The 21,448-nt window shown below is 41.8% G+C and overlaps 6 protein-coding genes across 16 annotated transcripts; 2 read left to right on the top strand and 4 right to left on the bottom strand.

Moving 5' to 3' along the window:
* Positions 1-2: 2 nt before the first annotated feature.
* On the bottom strand, positions 3-1,692 carry LOC100118269 (60S ribosomal protein L37a). Of its 3 annotated transcripts, XM_016982457.2 has the most exons (4): positions 1,054-1,081; positions 763-929; positions 288-416; positions 3-183 (listed from the first exon to the last, which is right to left on the bottom strand). In XM_016982457.2, exons 1-4 carry the CDS (start codon positions 1,064-1,066, stop codon positions 37-39), a joined length of 456 nt encoding a protein of 151 aa, XP_016837946.2. In that variant the 5' UTR covers positions 1,067-1,081; the 3' UTR covers positions 3-36. The 3 variants fall into 3 exon arrangements, 2 of the variants coding, with proteins under 2 accessions (XP_016837946.2, XP_001602866.1); XM_001602816.4 differs by lacking the exon at positions 1,054-1,081 and having other exon boundaries at positions 810-929; XR_004344586.1 differs by lacking the exons at positions 763-929; positions 1,054-1,081 and adding an exon at positions 1,222-1,692 and having other exon boundaries at positions 21-183.
* LOC100116553 (probable histone-binding protein Caf1) lies at positions 1,248-3,763 on the top strand. Of its 2 annotated transcripts, none has more exons than XM_003424790.5 (5): positions 1,248-1,498; positions 2,009-2,507; positions 2,577-2,834; positions 2,905-3,232; positions 3,316-3,763. In XM_003424790.5, the coding sequence occupies exons 1-5, from the start codon at positions 1,480-1,482 to the stop codon at positions 3,493-3,495; spliced, it is 1,284 nt and encodes a 427-aa protein (XP_003424838.1). In that variant the 5' UTR covers positions 1,248-1,479; the 3' UTR covers positions 3,496-3,763. The 2 variants fall into 2 exon arrangements, with proteins under 2 accessions (XP_003424838.1, XP_001602921.1); XM_001602871.5 differs by lacking the exon at positions 1,248-1,498 and adding an exon at positions 1,568-1,933.
* On the bottom strand, positions 3,585-6,656 carry LOC100118309 (slowpoke-binding protein). Of its 6 annotated transcripts, none has more exons than XM_008209581.4 (9): positions 5,874-6,415; positions 5,357-5,538; positions 5,013-5,308; positions 4,646-4,946; positions 4,479-4,570; positions 4,288-4,422; positions 4,133-4,218; positions 4,003-4,054; positions 3,585-3,945 (listed from the first exon to the last, which is right to left on the bottom strand). In XM_008209581.4, the coding sequence occupies exons 1-8, from the start codon at positions 6,293-6,295 to the stop codon at positions 4,006-4,008; spliced, it is 1,563 nt and encodes a 520-aa protein (XP_008207803.1). In that variant the 5' UTR covers positions 6,296-6,415; the 3' UTR covers positions 3,585-3,945; positions 4,003-4,005. The 6 variants fall into 6 exon arrangements, with proteins under 6 accessions (XP_008207803.1, XP_032452723.1, XP_008207787.1 ...); XM_032596832.1 differs by having other exon boundaries at positions 5,013-5,278; XM_008209565.4 differs by lacking the exon at positions 4,003-4,054 and having other exon boundaries at positions 3,750-3,945; positions 5,013-5,278; positions 5,874-6,656.
* Positions 5,874-8,776, bottom strand: LOC100118346 (non-structural maintenance of chromosomes element 3 homolog). Of its 2 annotated transcripts, none has more exons than XM_016982456.3 (5): positions 7,712-8,776; positions 7,144-7,630; positions 6,978-7,072; positions 6,782-6,913; positions 5,874-6,705 (listed from the first exon to the last, which is right to left on the bottom strand). In XM_016982456.3, exons 2-5 carry the CDS (start codon positions 7,625-7,627, stop codon positions 6,607-6,609), a joined length of 810 nt encoding a protein of 269 aa, XP_016837945.1. In that variant the 5' UTR covers positions 7,628-7,630; positions 7,712-8,776; the 3' UTR covers positions 5,874-6,606. The 2 variants fall into 2 exon arrangements, with proteins under 2 accessions (XP_016837945.1, XP_008207768.1); XM_008209546.4 differs by having other exon boundaries at positions 6,521-6,705; positions 7,708-7,997.
* A 1,230-nt stretch (positions 8,777-10,006) lies between these two features.
* LOC100118419 (UBX domain-containing protein 6) lies at positions 10,007-12,317 on the top strand. Of its 2 annotated transcripts, none has more exons than XM_003424791.5 (6): positions 10,007-10,486; positions 10,549-10,723; positions 10,791-10,949; positions 11,007-11,397; positions 11,474-11,769; positions 11,835-12,317. In XM_003424791.5, exons 2-6 carry the CDS (start codon positions 10,647-10,649, stop codon positions 12,223-12,225), a joined length of 1,314 nt encoding a protein of 437 aa, XP_003424839.1. In that variant the 5' UTR covers positions 10,007-10,486; positions 10,549-10,646; the 3' UTR covers positions 12,226-12,317. The 2 variants fall into 2 exon arrangements, with proteins under 2 accessions (XP_003424839.1, XP_001602388.1); XM_001602338.6 differs by having other exon boundaries at positions 10,012-10,486; positions 10,587-10,723.
* A 2,162-nt stretch (positions 12,318-14,479) lies between these two features.
* On the bottom strand, positions 14,480-15,194 carry LOC116416156 (RNA polymerase II degradation factor 1-like). Its single transcript, XM_031923397.1, has 2 exons — positions 14,732-15,194; positions 14,480-14,637 (listed from the first exon to the last, which is right to left on the bottom strand). The coding sequence occupies exons 1-2, from the start codon at positions 14,799-14,801 to the stop codon at positions 14,480-14,482; spliced, it is 228 nt and encodes a 75-aa protein (XP_031779257.1). The 5' UTR covers positions 14,802-15,194.
* Between the last annotated feature and the right edge of the window lie 6,254 nt (positions 15,195-21,448).

Below are 21,448 nucleotides of genomic sequence, written 5' to 3'. Positions count from 1 at the left end.
TATGTTGTATTTAAATAATCTTTTTATTCAATTAATTTACTGGTCTTTCACTTCACGTAAACGACGAACTGCAGACCTAACTGAAGCAGCAGTCGTTGTGGAAAACACCCAAGCTCCACCAGCTACTGTCCTCTTGCATCGCTTGCAAGACCAGACACCAACGACGCTACGTTTCATTGCTTCCTACACAGAGAGAATTGAAAGCACAAGAATTTTTATTGTTGAAACTCTATATTTTGAAAATATACTGTATTTTACATGAATTTTGAAACTTGATTTCACAATACCTTTCCACAGAAAGTACAGGTGTATTTACTGTGCTGTGTGATTTCCATCTTCTTGACCATCTTCCTGAGCGAGGCACCGTACCGCGTACCATATTTACCAGTGATTCCAACCTTCTTTGTACGTTTGGCCTATTAACAGACAAAAATGTATTTATAATAAATTTTGAAAAGCTTTACAAGTATGAGCAACGATTGTCAACACACAACAATCAAACATCAGAACCCCTTTGTCTGCTTCTAAAAAATTCATAACTCGCTACATTGATATAAATTGAAACGCAAACAGCAATGCATTTATTAAATTGAGAATATATTAAGAATAAACAAACGGACATTGTACGAGACATCAACATAACCCCACTTTAGTCGCGCAAGATCGCGATGCAAAAAACTGTTTTTTAAGATACAAATCCTGATAAATATTTTAATCTATTAACGCAGAATTGTTCACTTGTCACTGCACTACAATTTATACCATTATTTTGTAAAGATGCCGCTGGAAATCAAGGATTTTATTATTACCATTTTGTGATCGACGGTGCACACCCGTTGACAGAACCGGAAAAGACCTTCGACGCGCCGCCTGCTCGACTTCCCGCCGCGGCCGTTCGATATTATATAGGTACTTATACGCAAGTTCCACTATATACAAAAATAGGTCGTTTGAATATTATATTGTTATGTAGCACGCCAAGCTCTCGATTTTATTTACAATAATTTAATAAAAAAAATTCAATTAATTATTGGTGATAAATTTTTTATATACTTAGCTTAACCATCGGTTCTATTGTTTATAAAACTTTATTTCCAAAATGCAACCGCGGAATTCCAAGTGAAAGTCGAATGACTCAAAATTATTATTTATTAAGATTTATTAAGATTTAAAATTATTATATTATATTATTATAATTTACAGAGCCGTAAAATATAATACCTCTCGAGTCCACAGCGCAGCAGCACCGTCGGCCGTAGCGGCAAGTGTGCACTGCAGTGTATAGACTTTTGGCGCGGGTTTCGTCGCCGCCGCCGGTTACGGCTCTATATACCTATATATTAGCGCTACAGGCACTAGGCAGGCTGATCACAAAACTCTTCGGGAGTTTGCGACGTTCGCGTACACACGCAAACAACTCGGCTCGACTCTCTCGCACCCATCACGGACCCTCGAAAAGTCCTTGGCAGCAGCCTCAGAATGGCCGACAAGGACGGCGGTGAGTTTCATAAACAATAATAATCCCTCTCCCCGATAATAAGTCGGGTGTACAGGCCGAACGCACGCAAGCGTCTCTTGGCGCGCTCCGCAACGATGGACGCCCGTCGATGCGTCTCCTGATACTTTCCCGCGCGGAAAATCCCGAGGATATACGGAAATCGTGTTGTCTCCCAATACTAGTTGGAAGTTTCTGAGAATCGGTCAAAGTTCAGTGGGGCGCGAATTAGAGCTTGCTTGGCTTATAAAAATTTATCGTTTGCACGACGCGGCTAGGAGGGGCGGGCAACCGCGAGGGCTTGTTGCGGCTTCGGCTTATAACCTATAATCATATATAAGTATCCTTCGTAAGATAGTTGATAGCTGTCTCGAGTTGTGTGAATATTTTTTTTCATCCAGTACAAAATGAGACTCGACGAACATCTTCGCCGAGGGGGTACCGAATACAGCTCCATTTATTTTCATACCGATAATTCAATGTATTAGAGATTTCTCAATTTCTTTTGTGCAGAGACATTCGACGATGCAGTCGAAGAACGCGTCATCAATGAGGAATACAAAATCTGGAAAAAGAACACTCCTTTCCTCTACGATCTCGTGATGACCCATGCTCTGGAGTGGCCATCGCTGACAGCACAGTGGTTACCCGATGTGACCAGACCAGAGGGAAAGGATTACACCATCCACCGTCTCATCCTTGGCACACATACTTCCGACGAACAGAATCACTTGTTGATTGCCAGTGTTCAACTGCCAAACGAAGATGCCCAGTTTGATGCTTCTCATTATGACAACGAGAAGGGTGAATTCGGAGGCTTTGGCTCGGTCAGCGGTAAAATTGAGATAGAAATTAAGATCAATCACGAGGGAGAAGTCAACAGAGCAAGATACATGCCTCAAAACCCTTGTGTCATTGCCACAAAGACGCCTTCCAGCGACGTACTGGTTTTCGACTACACCAAGCATCCTAGTAAACCGGACCCCAATGGAGAATGCCATCCAGATTTAAGGTATTCAATTTACCTACCCTGCTTGGGTTTTTTGGCGACTCTGTAATAATCATGTTTTCAATCACACAGGCTACGAGGACATCAAAAAGAGGGCTATGGTCTTTCATGGAATCCAAATCTCAATGGTTACTTGCTCAGCGCATCGGATGATCACACAATCTGCCTTTGGGACATTAATGCTACACCTAAAGAGAATAGAGTTATCGACGCCAAGACAATCTTCACGGGGCACACTGCTGTCGTTGAAGATGTAGCGTGGCATTTGCTCCACGAGTCACTGTTTGGCTCAGTAGCCGACGATCAAAAATTAATGATCTGGGATACTAGGTAAATACTTGAATTTTTAGAGAAGAGAATCACAAGTACATTTTTAAATAAAACTTGGGACTTGTTTCAGGTGTAACAATACGAGCAAACCTAGTCACACCGTCGATGCTCATACAGCAGAAGTGAATTGCCTTAGCTTCAATCCCTATTCAGAGTTCATTTTGGCAACCGGTAGCGCTGACAAAACTGTTGCTCTTTGGGATTTGAGAAACTTGAAACTCAAGTTGCATTCGTTTGAGTCGCATAAAGATGAAATTTTCCAAGTTCAATGGTCGCCCCATAACGAAACAATTCTGGCAAGCAGCGGAACCGACAGGCGTCTGCACGTTTGGGATCTCAGCAAAATCGGCGAAGAGCAGTCCAGTGAAGATGCCGAAGACGGTCCTCCTGAACTACTGGTTAGTATTAATTAAATTTGTTGTTTAACTGCAATTTTTCACTAGACTAGAATCGTTTTTAATTGGTCGAAATTTTTTTCAAGTTCATTCACGGTGGGCATACTGCCAAGATTAGCGACTTTTCGTGGAATCCAAATGAGCCATGGGTGATTTGCTCAGTGTCTGAAGATAATATCATGCAAGTGTGGCAAATGGCCGAAAATATTTATAACGATGAAGAACCCGATACGCCAGCCAGTGAACTCGAAGCTGGAGCTTCGTAAGCGCGCGTCGGCTTTACAAAGCAACATGTATTTTCAATTATAAATTACAAAATACTTTAGCTGTAGTGTTGTGTTTTTCATTCTTTAAAAGGTTCAATATCTTAGATTTTAAAAGAAATCAGGCATGCATTTGAATACCTGACCACGACGACGACGACGACGACGATGACAAGCATCATTTTTCACATTGTTAGTGTAAGTTTATTTCTCGATATTTTTATGTAAACAAGGTTTCAACAAATGTATAAAATTAATTTCCTTTTTTTAATTTCCAGTGTTTGTTTTATTAAAAAGACATTTCCCATGTTTATAATAATTCATTTAAATTTATATTAGACGGACGTGATGGAAAGTTCTTTGTATATTTGAGCAAGCAATGAACCGTTTTCACTGCGTTCACTTTCGGGGCTACTCAGGGATATCATGTCCTCAGCATCTATTTCTGACAATCTGCAAATTAAAATGAAATGCCATACATTGGAATTTTCACACTTGCTTACGTTATACCTATCACCAATAACGTTTCGAGGCTGCTGCTGAATGTGCAGATCTATATCGGCTATGCATGCAAAACGAAGATGCGTATAAGAAAACACCTTAAGGTCATGCTTATAATTGGGAAGTAATACGAATTTACCGTTTGACGGGCGTTTCCCGCTGCTGACTGCACTTTATGCCCTCGAGTATTTTCGATATTGGTATCGTAGTGTCTGGACGGAAAATCTGCCAAATTGTTTCACATTCGTTTAATGCGTCTGCTTTTATTACTATAATTATAAAGATAGAACTCACATTCACCGAAGCGTTCCGCAGTTCTCGGAGATCAATGTTACGAAACAGATCATGGAATATTAGTTCTTCTAAAGTGGGATATCTAGATCCGTGCAGTATTTGTCGCTCAAATATAAATCTTAGACATTCCAATACCTGAAAGCACGAGGCGTATGTATTAAGTGTACATACTAAAGTGTATAATAGCGCACCTGTGGATATTTTTGGATATCGGAAAGATTTTCAGCAGTCGGTTCGAATGTGCAGAGCTCGTAGCCGGCGGTCATTTCAAAGAGCATGTGACCTGCGAGAAGCAAAGCGTCAATCAACTATATACATACTTGCGAATGAAATGGAGAAAAAGCAAATAAAGAAGCACCGAAGCAAACGGTATCGACGGACTGCTTCTTGCAGCCGTTATTGCCCGTTATGATAGGATGAATTCTGCTAGTGAAGCCGAGCAGATTGTTTTCCAGAGCCGCGAGTCTCGCCACGCCGTTTTGCACGATGACGTTGCCCGAATGAAGGTGAGCGCCGACGGCGGGAAAGTCGCGTTCCTTCAAGAAGACCAGAGCCTCCAGCACCTGTCGGCCCATCCGCTGGATCTGGGAGACCGGCAGGCCCTTGCCGCGACTGCCGTACTTTTGCGACCAGTCCTCGTTCCAGCAGTTTCGCTCGATCTGCGAAAGTTGCGCACACATAATTGGCGCGCGCGCGCGCGCGCGATTTTACTCTTTTACACTCACTCCGTAAATGATGTCCTTCAAGCTGCCCTGATTGATCGGCTGGACGAGGACCGCGTAATCCTGGCTCTCGTGCTTGACGAACTCGAGGTCGAGGATCGGACAGACGTAGGGGTGCTGGAGCGCGAGGAAGAGCTTGTTGAGGACGTCGCGCGTCGAGGGCCCGAGGCTGAGCTGACAGTTGCGGTTCAGCGGGGCCAGGGTTAATAAGCGCTCCGTCTTCAGCAGACTGTCTCGCACGACGAACCAGTGCTTGTCCATGCGCGATCCTTGTTGCAGCGGGAACAATAGAGCGAGTACTTATATTGGCGGGTGGATGTATACAAAGGGCTTCTGCATACACGTACCGACGTTGTTGAGATGCTTGAGGAGGCTGTAGCGCGGAGTTTCTCGAGTGTAGATACGACAGATCGATAGAGCACGATCTCTCGATCTTTTCTCCATTTCCACGCTCTCCGCGGAGTAGCCTCCAGCTCCGTTGCTGAGACGCTGCTGCTCCAGTGCCGTGTACTGCTGACGCCCATTGTTTCTGGCATGGAATTTTTAAGGAGAACACGTTTGTCATTTCTGAGCGCATTTAACGGACGTTTTGCTTATACTATAAGTGTATCACTCCAAGGGTTTCGTGATCCAATAAGTTATTATGACTTTGTGTACAAGTATTATAATGACATTAGCGCGCGCGTGACCCAAATGTTTTCTCTTTTACCTTCGGACAGCTCTCGTTTTCCGCATCAGTAGGAGAGCCGCGTGACGGGCCAGTGTCCATCATACACTGTCTATGGAGATGAAGCTTTCCCGAATGTTTACGATACACGATACATTCGCGTCAAAACAATGAGTCAATGTATACATTTTGTATACCTTTGCGCGTCGTTCTCGGCCCTGTTGTAGCCAGCCTTGACAGCGTGGACCCGGTTGAAGAGTAACTTGGCGAGGCTGTCAATCTTGCTGGATAGCTGATAGTAGCCCTTGTTGTTCTCGAGCTGCTCGTCGGAGTAGACCGCCGCCGCCGCAGCCGCCGCCGGCGTGCTCTCGTCCTCCTCGATGCTGGCGCTCTTCTCCTTGCTCAACAGGACACTGCGGACCGAGGCGAAGGCGTCGTTGTTGCACTCGATCTCGATGGCGCTCTGGGTCCTGCGGCTCGTCAGGCCCCGTCGCTTGCGCCGGGTCGTCACGCCGCCGGGCCGCGACTGGCAGAAGCGGTCGTGGCCCGTCGACTCGGCCTCGCGCTGCAGCTCGTTCTCTTCGCGCCGCGCGTTCAAGTTCTGGTAGTACGTGAACATCCTTATATTCTAGATAGTCAGCTTCTTCTTGTTTCTTCTCCTTCGGCGCCTGCGGAGCATTATGGAGGGATGGACTGGTCTCTGCTGTGCTTGCAGTGCAGCGGCCAAACTGCTGCCCAGTATGCACCGCGGCGGAGGTGCTTGCACCGCGCTTGCAGCGCGCCTGCGCGCATTATACGAGTCGCGCTTAACTTTATCGGGGGGATCTAATCGCGCTGCTATGGCTTCACTTGTGTATTATACATTTTATTCCTTCAATATCATCGTATCAATGCATACACAGTGAATTAGAAAAATAGATAAAAGCGCATTCATTCCAAATCGCCATCATGGTGATGTTCTTGCTCAAGAGTCTGCATCCTGTCGTGCTGTTGCGGCCAACTTGACATCTCCCTGTCTCCAGCATACATCTGCGAAGCAGGAAAGCACAGTAGGTTTAACGAAAATGAAATACGGTCCTCGACATTGTCGTTGCTAAATTTATACCTTGGAGACAAACTCCATTACAGCTCTAGGAGATAGCTCCTCAAGAGCTCGTTCGCCCCATGAAAATTCTTTCTCTTGAGTCTCACTGTTCTCAGTTGCCTCGGCTCTTATGTATCTCTCCTTGACAAAGTCCTAAAAGAAGAGAATAAAAATAATCAGGATGCACACAGTCATTTCTTCATGTTTGCAGACTCACCTTTGTTACCAGATCCATTACATTGCCGTACAGTTCATTGAGCATGTTTCCTTCCTCGATAATTCCCAGCTTCAGAAGGAATTTCATTAGTGAAGCTGCAACACATTACTATCAATACTTGACTCAACTATTGGTTGTACAGAAAAAAGAGAGCCTTTCGAGATACCTTCGCTGCATATTTCACCATTCATGAAGATATGGGAGAGTACCAAGAAAAGCAGGACGTAGCGATCGCCAACTTCTTTATCGAAAGTCATGTATGGCAAACTGTCTTGAAGCTTGTTTACTAGAATGAATTTGCCACTGCTTGTCTCGTTGTTTTTAATATTTACCATCCTGTATCCAAACACCTCTTGTAAAACTTTTTCAGCCGAGTTCATCACAGTTCTAAATCCTGCACCGTGACAATCTATTGCTTTGCTAACTGCTGACCTGTTGATGGGCGTCTTGAATTGATCAGCAGCTAGGATATATCTGACCGCGTTGGCTACATGCTGGCCATGTTCCGCGTCCGAGAACGTTTTGTTCTGCCTCTGATTTTGCGTTGGAGGTGCAACATCTTCGTCGTCTTCCTCGCTGCCGTGTTGGGTGCCTCGCGCGCTCGTACTTGGCTGGGACAGGGACTTTTGTGCTGTCCTTCGTCGTGGCATTTTCTTTGTTTCGTGAGAGAAAAAACAAAACAACGCTTTTAGGTTAAGCATGCAAATTCTTTGGCTATAACAATACTTACGTACAACAATTTTACTGTAATACTTATTATAGGTACGTTTGATGCACGGCACGGCGAGAGGCAACAGTCGACTCGACTGTTTAATGTAGTCGGTTCGCGGGGGGAAAAACTGTCGAACCTCGCATTTTGCGCGGCTTACTCGTATAGGTATCTTCCTTTACCGACCGACGCAGCAAGCAAGAAGTGTGCTGCAACACGCTGCACTGGCGAGTCTGCAGTCAGCAGTCAGACGTCAGTCAGCTGCTGATGCTGTCTGCAACGCGGTGCGGTGTGTATGTACCAACGAATATAGACTTCCTATAGAAGAACGGTTCTGGGTTAAAATGGGGGGACGAAAGCTTGGGTAACAGGCCGTTAGTTCTGTTACCCAACCGCTCGGCGGCGCCACCTATGAGTTTCCTACAGCTTGGCGCGCATATGAGCACGCACAAGCAGACGATTCATCATTCATGCAGTATATTATGTAAAATATACTTTTTAACAATAATGAAAGTAAATAAATGACAAGAAAATGAATAATGAGTGTGTAAGGAGGTTTTACAAAAGTATTGGTTGCGACAACCATATTTTTCTGACTAGGAAAAAACCGCGAAAACGCAGCTCCTGTCAGGCTGATTATGAATCATGTACAGTAATTGAGGATCGTATTGACTTGCCTGCCGATGAAATAGTGTCTGCAGATATGCATAACTTAGTAGAAAGTGTCAGTAATCTTAGTAATCTTAGTACTACATCCAGTTTAGAGAATCATTCAGATAAAGCCAATAGTATTTTAAATAATGACAATGAATCAGCATCTTTATATAATTGCTCAGTAAAATATGTTGCAGGTTATATAGCTACAAAATGTTTTGCAAAATTCAAATGCTCAGATTGTGTAACTGCCTTTACAAGAGAAAATAGAAATTTTGAAAAAAATAATGATCTTTTGATATTTTTTAAAGCATATAAAGTTTTTAATAGTTCGAATCAATTAGGTAATCTTTGTATTCCTTCCGATTTTTTTAATAATGTTATTGACACAGCTTATACTTCTTTTCAATGTCATTTTGAACATATTTGCCATGAAAAAAATGTTGCTAAGAGATTAATATACGAAATTACACTAAAAATTAATGAACTTTATCCAGAGTACTTTAATATTGATGGGCCATGTAAATCGCATCGACAACGTATAGTAGCTTTTTTTGTGAGAGTGCACATTTTTTATAAATTAAAATGGATTAATCATCGCGCACGTGATGCAAATAAATGTCAAAAACGTGCTGTTGCTGGTGAGAAACCGAATGCCAAATTACAGAAATTAAGTCATCGATAGGCACAGTTCGAGTATATAAAAATAATTTTTTCAAACAAATTCTAAAGTCATTTTTAGCAACAAATTTTATGTCTCGAAGATAATCAAAGTGCTTATTTGCTTATTGTGTCGTCTCAGCCAATTATTACTTCATACTTTATATTTTATTTTGTTCACAGAGGAATTCTTATAAATTGTCGATAAACGGTATTAATTTTTTTAAATAGAATAAGCACTGCTTTTTATTTAAAATTATTTTTGTTTACAACTTTTAATCACTCATCAATATAAAATCATTTGTATTTAATTGCATGCGCATAATAAATATTTTAACTCATTAATTAAATCATAGTTTGTTTTGATTTTTCATATTCTTTTCTTTTCTTTAATTAATTAAATATTTGTAAATACCTTCATTAACAGCAGTTGCATGAGTGTTGATCGATAGTTGCATGAAATGTAAATAATTTATGTGTATCATCATCGCCATTCCTACACCTATGCTTTCCTTTTATCCTATCCTTTTCCTGATGGAAGAAAACTTAGCCACCTTCCCGATTGGTTTCCATCGAATAATATTAGTTTGATTGTTTTTATTTTGATGGCTGTTTTTAATTATAAACAAACTAATATTAACTAAGAGCAAGTATCCCGATTTATTGTTTTTACGCACACTGTAGCGAAAATTAAATTTTAAGTATCACGTAATAATTAAACTATTATACACTATTACAATTTTCATAGTGCGTCACATATAATATTTATTTATTATTTACATCTACGCTGCTATTATTTAATTTTATAACATTCATGTAGCAAGGAGATTGACATTCGGCTGACTTGACGACTGCAAGCTTAAAATTTGAATGGCGCCGTGAGAGTGAGAGAGACAGCACGATAGAAATTGATGGCTGCCGCCATCTCGCGGAGCGTACCGAACTATCGCTTTCCGTCCCCTCGCCGCTATACGAACCGTTCTTCTATATGAAGTCTATATTCGTTGTATGTACTATCAATTGAGAGAGCAAAGGGGCAAAACATTTTAGGATTTTCCATATAGTATATAGAGCTCAACGAACAGCAAACCTGTGATGAACAGCGTTCTGGAAAATTCGTACGCTTGGACCGGCTCATTCGTCGAAGCGATCAAGAAACTTTCCTGCGACGTAGCCAACCTGATATTCTCGAGCCTGACTCTAACCTCCGATTCAGCACTGCCGTCGCCGAGTCACGCAAGCGACGCGAGCAGTGGAATATCCAGCGTATTACCTGCTGCTGCTGCTGCTGCTGGCACTTCTGGTGATAAGGCTCTGCCAAGCTTGGCCCAGCTCTGGCAGGATACCCTCGTGCTATTTGCCTTTGATGAATTTCAGTACCTACTGCTCAAGATCTTTCTGGCCATCATTTTGAGTAACGTTTGCGCAATTTACATTGCCTGGTACATCTACGGAGCCAGAATTTCGGAGCGTTTTATGACACCCAGTGAGTAGAACGCAATTTATTGCTTCTAGAGGCTAGATGGAATATTCTTGAATGCATTTTAGATACATCGCCAGAGGAACTTGATCAAAAAATTTTGCAGCTTAAACTTCCCAAGGAACACTCTCAGCGATATTCGTAGGAAGAAGAATCTAAACTAGCTATGGCTGAAAAAATCAAGTCGTTTTTCCAGAAGAAGATCAAGGATGAGAAGTTTAAGCATGCTGGAAAGGGTTATAGGCAAGTTATTTATTATTTTTTTTATGCTAAATTTCGATTTGCAAGTTTATTCATTCCTTTGATCTAGATTGAATGAATCAGCAGCAACAACAACAGGAGCAACAACATCCAAGAATGTGTCCACAACGACAAAGAGGCACGAGCCTACCAACGAAGCAAAAATTGCTGGTCAAGCTGCTCTAGCGAGACTAGAGGGAATGAAATCCAGTGCTCCAAAATTAAATACGTAAGTAGCATTGGTTCCATTCTCCAAGCAGACTGACTAATGAATTCTCCGATGCAGTTCCTATGCAGCTATACAAGCACGCGTGAAGAAGGAACTGGAGCAGGAGAAACTTGCTGTTGCACAAGAAAATGTTAAGTCAACCAGCAGTGCAGCAATTTCACAAGCTCCCATATTGGCTGTGAGCGGTGTGTACTACCGGTGCCCATTAGTGTCGGAGGAAGTTCTAGACAAAGAAACGTGGTACGATAGGATTCAAGAATTCTTCAGCAGCCAGCTATCTGATGACGAAGCTGGTTTGTCTGCCTGTTTGATAATTCATAGCTGTAACGATGGAGCGGATGAAATACGATCGTGCGTCGATATACTTTGCAAGTACTTGGATAATATACGGAATGATCCAGTAGAGAGGAAGTACTGGAAAATCAGGATGTCAAACAGAATATTTAAGGTATAGAGACTTTGAACGAAGCTTGGTTGTGATTATCATTTCATTGGTATTAATTAATTAATATAACGTCTTGCAGGAAAACGTTAAGAAACTCAGAGGTACAATGGAGTTTTTGAAAGCGGCTGGATTCGCTGAAGAGAAATTGATGCATCAAGAGCGGGAAGAAGACTTTCTAGTGTGGAGTCCTGAAAGATGCAGTATTGATAATCTGACAACACTCGTCGATGCCTTACAGTCTGCTGAATCAGTGCAACTTTTGCTGGATAGAAATGTACAAGTTTTGCTCCCTAGTCAAGCAGCCGAGCGGAGTGAACTGCCTGCGGAATTCTACTCGCTCTCAGCGGAAGATATAAAGCGTGAGCAGACTGAAAGGTGCGCTGGTTACTTTGAAATTGTTTTGAGCGTAAAATCTCTTTTTAACGAAATGAATCCTTTAGGGCGAAAGCTGTGGAACGCAATCAAATGCTGATGACGCAAGCCATGCGAGAAAAGTTGATGAAAGATAAGGAAAGGAAATATCGATTTACTTTGATACGGATAAGATTTCCGGATGGCATAATATTACAGGGTACGTTTGCAGTAGATGAAAAATTTGAGCAAGTCGTTGAATTCGTGAAGGAGAATTTGTTGAACGAGCAGTTCCCATTTTATTTAATTACCGCTACGAGAGAAAAGTTAACGGAGGTAGACTTTGAGAAGAGTTTAGAGAGTTTGAATTTGGTTCCCGCTGTTGTTCTTACATTCTTCTGGGACAGTGCAGCAGCGAATGCACAAGTTCCTTCGCAATGTCTCAAGGAAGAAACTTTGAGCCTTCTCCAATCGATGTAAGCAACTGAAGAGAACGGAAATTTATACAACTAATCATGTGATTGACTTTTCGAATTTATTTGTAAAATATACATTTATTTCTTACATTACAATGAGTTTGTTGATAGTTCTAGATCGATATGTAAGCGAAAAATACGACGTTGTATCGGACTCCACTAGGTTAGTGCAGAGGGTTTTCAGGGAAACTCTCGTGTTGTTTTCTGTCTCCTCTGCCCCGACCCACCAACCCTTCTCAAACTCGTCTGATGGGCTCGTCAGTGTCACCACGTGTCAACAAATTTGCGCAGAGAGTGGGATTAAATATTAGGTTTTGCGAGTTGTTTCATCCTCGAACGATTTTATTCAAATGATTGATCGCGACAATAGTCGTCGTCGTCGACGTCAGGAGTCCCCTTGATTACAGAATTTTGATTGCGGCTATTGGGAAGGTTATGAAATACACGGTGATCGGTACTGTCCTAAACTCTTCGGGCGTGCAAACCAGCAAGTTCAGGAGAGATTCTTTCAAATTCTCAGAAAATTCACTGCTAAAGACTACAGAAGACTGGTGGATTGGGTCAGCATCGAAGAAGTCGACAGTGACATGTTCCCTTCGATTGGTAAAAATTGTTATGGATATTTCATTTATTAGGTAACGTTAAGAGAGGAGAATCGTATTTTTAATTATCACTTTAGCTTATTTTATCCGAACAAATAAACTTGGGTCAATTTACTAGCCCAAACAAGTCAGAAAAATCTCCCCTACCAGAGTGAATGCCTTTAAAAAATGGCAAGCATAGAAAATCGTTAAAAAGCCACAGAAATTTTCATAAAAATCGTCTAAAAATTGCAAAAAAAGCAGAAAAGTCCTTAAAAAACGCCAGGAATTGCTAAAAAGTCATAAAATTCCTCATCTTGGAAAATGGCGAATCATACAAAAAAATAAAAAATTCTCTGTAATCCGGCCTTAGGACAAATCGCCGTCGGTAGCTACTCTCTGTAGCGCCTGCAATCAGGCAAACCGCCACGTGCTCAGAATTTGTCATGCACATGACGGGCACGCGCGATACAACGATGCGGATTGGCTGAAGCTCTATGGTAGGTGACGGCTGCTCTGCTCCGTCGAAAAAAACAATAATAAATATACACTATACATAGTGAATTAGGAAATAAAATAATATTTATAGCATAGTGTCACTAAAATCCGCTATTAAGTCACGCCTATCTGTTAATAAAGTAGTCCTTATTGCTAACTGCGCCGTGTAAAAAAGAACCATTTAAGTCACACGTATCGTAATGTACTATTTCTCAAGTATTTACTTACATAGGTTGTTCCATTTCTTACTGCTGTTCTTGCTGCCGCTGTAATTGTTGTTGCTGTTGTTGAACATAAAGAGGAAATAAATTAATATAATCCATGTTCTGACACGCAAAAAAAAAAGAAGTTATGAAAACGTCGAATTTCCACACCACCCAGGGGGTATCGACGTGGCGCGTTGGGTTTTTTACGTGGTCTCTTCGCCTAGAGCCCTACACACCACGGGATTTTATGTACTGGGGGAATAAAAAATCATTCGTTAATTAAAATATGATTTTATTAACCATAAAAACATGAATAAATTATATATGAACGTGTGTATGGTACATGTGTGTGTGTGTGTGCAAACTGAACTTTATTGTCTACCCCTTCGGGTAGGATCATTTTTCCTCCTAAGGTAGTTCCCATATGCCGCATCATAAAAGGCTTGGGCTTCCCCTACAGACAGACCGTAGAGGGAAAACTTATGAGCCCCCATCTCGCAAACATGCTTATCTACGGTGTGTAGACACGCATGGTACGAATTTGCATACGGTCTGTCTGACGAGGAAACCACCCGCCCGTCAACCTGAAAAAATTGGCTGCTACATATAGTGCTTTACGCACATGTGTAGCAGTACAAAATTTCAGGTTGCCGACCGGGTAGCCTTCCAGATCCGGCATCGGTTCTAACTCCTTTATAAAGTCGTCATTGTGGGCGAACTTTCCCCTAGACCTCCTCTGCGGTTCACGAAAGCGATTCGCTACCGCTTCCGGTATCGGGTGAGGAGATAAGTGGGGAGGTAGCTGCTCTTCTTGGTCACTGAAAAGAAAATTTGGAAAGAATAGAGTAAGATGACAACACACACGTTTCAACTATTCACATAGTCTAATAATTGCAGCTGTGCCTGCTCCTGTTGTGGTGCTGGTTGTTGCTGATGTGGTGGTGGTTGTTGGTGTTGTGGTGATTGTTTGTTGTTAATGTTGTGGTGGTTGTTGGTGTTGTGGTGGTTGTTGATGTTGTGGTGGATGTTGCTGTTCTGGTGGTTGCTGTTGCTGTTGTGGTAGTGGTTCTTGGTGTTGTGGTTGTGGATTTTTGCTGCTGCTCCTCCTGCTGTGCTCCTCCTGTTGTGACCCTACAATTTAGAGATAGATATTTATTTAAATTAACAAGTCGAGGGCACCCTGCATATGCGAGGCGCAAAGTCGGAAGAGCCCACCAATGCTCACTTTGTTGACGAAAAATTAGGAGGTTAAGAGATGTTGCGAGGGGATACAGGGCAGTGCCGGTTGGAACCATTAGGGTTCCGCATTGGATAAGAGATGCGGTGACCAGGCCAGGCGATTCTTGAGATCACTGCCTATGACCATCGTTCTTATCACCGGAGTAACATCAGCCATCATTGCCACGCGACAATGATCTTGTAGATAGGTCACGTGAGACAAGATCGGTCTCCTCGTTCATCACTAGGTTCGTAGTAGGGTGCGTCTACGCGAATGTAACACAGCCCACGTTGCATTTTCGTAGATCCTCTCGGTCCGGGTTTAATTCCGAAAATTTCGGAAAAAATGATGGAAACATGTTGTGTCTCATCGATTAAGTCCTAACTCGCATTTTTCGGTATCCCTTGGAAATTTTGAAAACGGAATGACAAGTGTACAGCTGAAAACTTGACTTTGAATCGGTTAAAAGTGTTCTAAACCATCTAAAACGAACTTGTGTGCAGCAGGTCAATTAGTTGGATTTCTCAGGAGCTTTTCACGGCCAGTAATTAAATTTGCCCCACCACTTTTTAAATAGCGTATACTCGAGAAGGAAGCGCGCGCTCAGCTGCGCTCCTACCGTGCGCGATGCCTTGTAAATGAATTATACGCTATGTGGGGCGGTGCTATCGAAACGAGAGCAACTTTAATGGAAAGAGAAGGTGAAAAAGCATTGGAAAATCGTGTTCGGAAGGTTTACACTAATGCCTCGATAGCGTATAATTTCGCGAGAATGCGCGGCAGCTTAGCTCTCTCTGTCTCTCGGTGTCTGTCTCGCTCTGCACATTGGTCGGGGGCGTAGAAAATACAGCCAAAGTCATTGCTGCTGCACTTTTCCCGAGCTTTCCGAAGAAATTGTCGAAAAGTTGGTAGGTGCAAGGCGTATAGCGTATGAATTTTGTATTTTTTGGCAATTTTTCTAACGACTTGGGCTCATTTTGGGCGAATTAACTCGAGCTTGCTCGAGTCAGAAAAATCTCGGAAACTTGGGTCAAAGTAGCTCCGGCAAGCAGCAGCAGCATCATCGAGGACTAGGCGGCGGGCCACCCGGATCATCAAGGACCAGCGGGAGATCGGTGGCAGCGGCGGACTAGGACGAGGACCAGGAGCAGGACCAGAGGACATCGCGGGATCATTGGTAAGTACCTCTCTCTGAGAGTACATAATATAAAGTATGTCAATTATCGTTTCGACGATGCTTGACATGCAAGGGGTGCTCTTGTCGTTGATGTTGTTTTTGTTGCTGGAAACGAAAACGACATCAACAACAAGATGGAGCCTCGAAACAGCTAGGGCATTAGGAAAGTGTACGTGGGATCTCTTAGTGCCAAAGCCCAGGGCACCCCACGTATGCGAAGGGATGGAGTCGGTAGGGCCCGCCAACGCCCGCTCTATCTCGAACGTAGCTTAGGAGGTTAAGAGGTGTTGCGGCGGGGATGACAGGGCAGCGCCGGTTGGAACCATTAGGGTTCCTCCTGGGATAAGAAGTTTGGTGATCAGGCCAGGCGATTCTTGAAATCACTGCCTATAACCATCGAATTCTTATCACCGGAGTAACGCCAGCCAATCATCGTCACGCGACAACGATCTTGTAGATAGGTCTCGTGAGACAAGATCGGCCTCATCGAACAACGATTAGGTCTCAAAGTAGGGTGCGTCTACGCGAAGGTAACACAGCCGACGTTGCTTTTCACGTAGATCCTTTGTAGGTTCGGTTGGTTACGGGCAGGTAGACAATTTATAGTAATCATCATCTATCAGTGTCATTTCGTTTCTCGCGTCCGGGTAGGTAGGTAGGGTGGCTCTCAAAGGAATATACGTATTAACGCTTAATAATAATAATACAGTGCGTCAATACGAATATTCCACGTACCTATCACCGACGTCCTCGTCGTGAGAGCTTGTAACGACATGTTTGAATGTATCTTGTCGGCTAACGGTGAAAATTTTTGAACATCCGGAAAATTTGTCGGAAAATGAAGAAACATTTATACTTTTTCTCCCTTTTTAATTGAGTGAAGCAATTTGGGCGGGATTTAAGATTGTTGGGTTAATTTTATAATATTGGGTTATTGGGTTATCGGGTCATTGGGTTATTGGGTTATTGGGTTATTGGGTTATTGGGTTATTGGGTTATTGGGTTATTGGGTTATTGGGTTATTGGGTTATTGGGTTATTGGGTTCTTCGGTCATTTGGCTGGAGGGCTATTGGGTTATTGGGTTTTATTGGGTAACTTTTTCCGCCCGATCGAATGAAGCCAACAACCCACCCCCTTCGCCCTCAAGTTTCCGAGATACAGCATACGACTACTCGATATATACTACCATATGTACTATTGAATACTTATCAATGGTCAGTACTCGAAGGCCTTTCCGAATCAATACCCCCTTCCCCCTTTCCCCCCCCAAACACTGTAATTCTATGTTTAGGTACCTAATAAAATTGGGTTCCTATATATCTGATAATGATTAATGAAAGAGGAAAAAAAAATAAACATTTTTGGTTTTAAAAATTTTTCCCTAAGTCTTTTTTTTCATTAAGAAAAACAGACTTGAAATTTTTTTTTTGCATTTTTGAAAACGAGCGAATTTCAGATGACATCTTTTTCAAATTTTTTGTAAGTTCAAATTACCCAAAAATACGAGTATGGTCCAATCGACTCAGAATTCGTTTCTAATCATTTTGGTATACTTTTTCCGATACCTACTTTTTTCTGCATTTTTGGGTTATTGGGTTATGGAAACTAGAGCGACTTTCAGATGACATCTTTTTCAAATTTTTTCTAAGTTCAAATTACCCAAAAATACGAGTATGGTCCAATCGACTCAGAATTCGTTTCTGATTATTTTCGTATACTTTTTTCCGATACCTACTTTTTCCTGCATTTTTGGAAACTGGACCTGGTATAAACATTCCCCAAACTATCATCGGCAGTCTTCGGATTGCCGGAGGTAGCGTGCGAGTGTGTGCGCGTGTGAGTAATACTCGAGCAGGGGCGAGTATAAACATTCTCCAAACTATCATCGGCAGTCTTCGGATTGCCGGAGGTAGCGTGGGAGTGTGTGCGCGTGTGAGTGATGCTCGAGCAGGGGCGAGTATAAATATTCCCCATTGTTTCATTCAGTCTAAGGATTGTTTGAAGCAGTATAGTGTAGTGAAGTGGCAAGCAGCAGCAGCATCATCGATGACTAGGCGGCGGACGACCCGGATCATCAAGTACCAGCGGGACATCACATCGGTGGCAGCGGCGGACTAGGACGAGGTCCAGAACACCGGGACCAGGAGAAGGACCAGAGGACATCGCCGGATCATGGGTAAGTACCTCTCTCTGAGAGTACATAATATAAAGTATGTCAATTATCGTTACGACGATGCTTGACATGCAAGGGGTGCTCTTGTTGTTGATATTGTTTTTGTTGCTGGAAACGAAAACAACATATTCAACAAGATGGAGCCTCGATACAGCTAGGGCATTAGGAAAGTGTACGTGGGATCTCTTAGTGCCAAAGCCCAGGGCACCCCACGTATGCGAAGGGATGGAGTCGGTAGGGCCCGCCAACACCCGCTCTATCTCGAACGTAGCTTAGGAGGTTAAGAGGTGTTGCGGCGGGGATGACAGGGCAGCGCCGGTTGGAACCATTAGGGTTCCTCCTGGGATAAGAAGTTTGGTGATCAGGCCAGGCGATTCTTGAAATCACTGCCTATAACCATCGAATTCTTATCACCGGAGTAACGCCAGCCAATCATCGTCACGCGACAACGATCTTGTAGATAGGTCTCGTGAGACAAGATCGGCCTCATCGAACAACGATTAGGTCTCAAAGTAGGGTGCGTCTACGCGAAGGTAACACAGCCGACGTTGCTTTTCACGTAGATCCTTTGTAGGTTCGGTTGGTTACGGGCAGGTAGACAATTTATAGTAATCATCATCTATCAGTGTCATTTCGTTACTCGCGTCCGGGTAGGTAGGTAGGGTGGCTCTCAAAGGAATATACGTATTAACGCTTAATAATAATAATACAGTGCGTCAATACGAATATTCCATGTACCTATCACCGACATCCTGGTCGTGAGAGCTGGTAACGACATGTTTGAATGTATCTTGTTGGCTAACGGTGAAGGTTTTAATAACATCATTTTAACAGTGATATTAATAATGTTATGAAAACTTCACTTATAATCGGTTAAAAGTGCTCTATACCATCTAAAACGGTTCTCCTCCGCGAAATGTATCGTTTCATTATGAGAAACATTAGCTTTTTGCATTATTCGCGTGTTTTTGTTGGTTTAGAATTAACCCAAGATTTTTCTTAATTTTTTGATTATTTTCCTGTTTTTTCGCAATTTCTGAACTATTAGGAGCACCTTTGCTGGTTTCTAAATTTTTTTAAAAGATTTTTTACACGTTCTCCTAGATTTCTGTAGTATTTTTCTAAGGTTACTTCGCTCGCGCCCGCTCCTGATCGCAAAAAACCGAGGAAAAATAAATTTCAAAGGCCGAATGGACGCGCCGCAAAATTCTTCTTCCGTAAACCCCCTCGAAATTCTAAAATCAATGAATTTATATAATTCTCCTCTAACAATTCCTCAAATCATGATTCGTCCGCGACTCGATTCCCGCGATAATTATGCACGCGCGAAAACATAACGCGCACCACTACATGCAGCACGTCGTCGGAAAGCGCAGCACGCACTCTATCCAACAGGCTTTCTAGTTCAAAAAGCCACATTATCGGAAACTCTCGTGTTGTTTTCTGTCTCCTCCGCCCCGACCAACCAACAGCCCTACTTGAATATTCCAAGAGGATGAGTGATTTATCTCATTTTCGATTTTAACAGAAAAAGCTCTAAAAATTGCAAAAACTCAAATATTCCTGAGTAATTACAAAAAAAGTCATACAAATTCTTAATTCATGGCAATTCGCTTAAAAAAATATTACAGAAATCTAGAAAGATGCGTAAAAATTGTAAAAACTATTCGGAGATCAGTAAAGCTGTCTAGAAATTGCGAATTACTCAAAAATTGCAAAAAAGCGCAAAGCTTGGGTTAATTCTAAACCAACAAAAGCACGCGAATAATGCAAATTGAATCAATTATAGTCGCCAAAATAGGCTAAAAACCCGCAGAAACTAACTCACCCAATAACCCAACAATCTAAATAGTAACCCAAGTAATCTAAATAATAACCCAAGTAAATCACCCAATAACCCAAGTTGGGTTATTGGGTTATTCGGTCATTGGGCTGTTGGGTTATTCGGTCATTGGGCTGTTGGGCTATTGGCTTATTGGGTTTAATTGGATAACTTTTTCCGCCTGATCGAATGAAGCCAACAACCCACCCCCTCCGCCATCAAGTTTCCGAGATACAGCATACGACTACTCGATATATACTACCATATGTACTATTGACTACTTCTCTATGGTCAGTACTCGAAGGCCTTTCCGATGCAATACCCCCTTCCCCCTTTCCCCCTCCAAACACTGTAATTCTATGTTTAGGTTCCTAATAAAATTGGGTTCTTATATATCTGATAATGATTAATGAAAGAGGAAAAAATATAAACATTTTTGGTTTTAAAAATTTTTCTCTTTCTTTTTTTTTCATTAAGAAAAACAGACTTGACAATTTTTTTTTGCATTTTTGAAAACGAGCGAATTTCAGATGACCTCTATTTCAAATTTTTTCTAAGTTCAAATAACCCAAAAATACGAGTATGGTCCAATCGACTCAGAATTCGTTTCTGATTATTTTATTATACTTTTTTCCGATAACTACTGTTTTCTTCATTTTTGGAAACTGGAGCGAATTTCAGATGACCTCTATTTCAAATTTTTTCTAAGTTCAAATTACCCAAAAATACGAGTAGGGTGAAATCGACTTACAATTCGTTTCTGATTATTTTCGTATACTTTTTTCCAATACCTACTTTTTTCTGCATTTTTGGAAACTGGAGCGAATTTCAAATGAAAAAAAAATAGGTATCGGAAAAAGTATACGAAAATAATCAGAAACGAATTCTAAGTCGATTTGACCCTACTCGTATTTTTGGGTAGTTTCCATAACCCAATACCCCAAAAATGCAGAAAAAAGTAGGTATCGGAAAAAGTATATCAAAATGATCAGAAACGAAATCTAAGTCGATTGGTCCATGCTCGTATTTTTGGGTAATTTGAAAATAGAAAAAATTTGAAAAAGATGTCATGTGAAATTTGATCTCGTTTCCATAACCCAAAAATGCAGAATAAAGTAGGTATCGGAAAAACTATATCAAAATGATCAGAAACGAATTCTAAGTCGATTTCACCCTACTCGTATTTTTGGGTAGTTTCCAGAACCCAATAACCCAATAACCCAATAACCTAATAACCCAATAACCCAATAACCCAAAAATGCCTATCACCGACATCCTGGTCGTGAGAGCTGGTAACGACATGTTTGAATGTATCTTGTTGGCTAACGGTGAAGGTTTTAATAACATCATTTTAACAGTGATATTAATAATGTTATGAAAACTTCACTTATAATCGGTTAAAAGTGCTCTATACCATCTAAAACGGTTCTCCTCCGCGAAATGTATCGTTTCATTATGAGAAACATTAGCTTTTTGCATTATTCGCGTGTTTTTGTTGGTTTAGAATTAACCCAAGATTTTTCTTAATTTTTTGATTATTTTCCTGTTTT

Source organism: Nasonia vitripennis, chromosome 2, assembly GCF_009193385.2.
Source record: "Nasonia vitripennis strain AsymCx chromosome 2, Nvit_psr_1.1, whole genome shotgun sequence".
Taxonomy (NCBI): Eukaryota; Metazoa; Arthropoda; class Insecta; order Hymenoptera; family Pteromalidae; genus Nasonia; species Nasonia vitripennis.
The sequence above is the reverse complement of the archived record's forward strand: the minus strand, read 5'-3'. Positions and strand labels throughout refer to the sequence as shown.

Bases quoted from the DNA above. Each gene is read 5' to 3' on its own strand.
- LOC100116553 (XM_001602871.5), top strand. From the start codon at position 1,903: ATGAGACTCGACGAACATCTTCGCCGAGGGG. The intron at 1,934-2,008 runs GTACCGAATACA...TCTTTTGTGCAG, and splicing joins CGAACATCTTCGCCGAGGGG to AGACATTCGACGATGCAGTC. The intron at 2,508-2,576 runs GTATTCAATTTA...TCAATCACACAG, and splicing joins GAATGCCATCCAGATTTAAG to GCTACGAGGACATCAAAAAG.
- LOC100118419 (XM_003424791.5), top strand. From the start codon at position 10,647: ATGGCTGAAAAAATCAAGTCGTTTTTCCAGAAGAAGATCAAGGATGAG. The intron at 11,398-11,473 runs GTATAGAGACTT...AACGTCTTGCAG, and splicing joins TGTCAAACAGAATATTTAAG to GAAAACGTTAAGAAACTCAG. The intron at 11,770-11,834 runs GTGCGCTGGTTA...TGAATCCTTTAG, and splicing joins AAGCGTGAGCAGACTGAAAG to GGCGAAAGCTGTGGAACGCA.
- LOC116416156 (XM_031923397.1), bottom strand. From the start codon at position 14,801: ATGGTTCCAACCGGCACTGCCCTGTATCCCCTCGCAACATCTCTTAAC. The intron at 14,638-14,731 runs GTGAGCATTGGT...TCTAAATTGTAG, and splicing joins CCTAATTTTTCGTCAACAAA to GGTCACAACAGGAGGAGCAC.
- LOC100118346 (XM_016982456.3), bottom strand. From the start codon at position 7,627: ATGCCACGACGAAGGACAGCACAAAAGTCCCTGTCCCAGCCAAGTACG. The intron at 7,073-7,143 runs GTATCTCGAAAG...AATGTGTTGCAG, and splicing joins TGGTGAAATATGCAGCGAAG to CTTCACTAATGAAATTCCTT. The intron at 6,706-6,781 runs GTATAAATTTAG...CCTGCTTCGCAG, and splicing joins TAATGGAGTTTGTCTCCAAG to ATGTATGCTGGAGACAGGGA.
- LOC100118309 (XM_008209558.4), bottom strand. From the start codon at position 6,295: ATGTTCACGTACTACCAGAACTTGAACGCGCGGCGCGAAGAGAACGAG. The intron at 5,539-5,873 runs GTATACAAAATG...ATTCCATGCCAG, and splicing joins GCCGAGAACGACGCGCAAAG to AAACAATGGGCGTCAGCAGT. The intron at 4,947-5,012 runs GTGAGTGTAAAA...CAACTTTCGCAG, and splicing joins TGAAGGACATCATTTACGGA to ATCGAGCGAAACTGCTGGAA.
- LOC100118269 (XM_016982457.2), bottom strand. The intron at 417-762 runs GTATAAATTGTA...GTCTGTTAATAG, and splicing joins GGCATCTTTACAAAATAATG to GCCAAACGTACAAAGAAGGT. The intron at 184-287 runs GTATTGTGAAAT...CTCTCTGTGTAG, and splicing joins CCTGTACTTTCTGTGGAAAG to GAAGCAATGAAACGTAGCGT.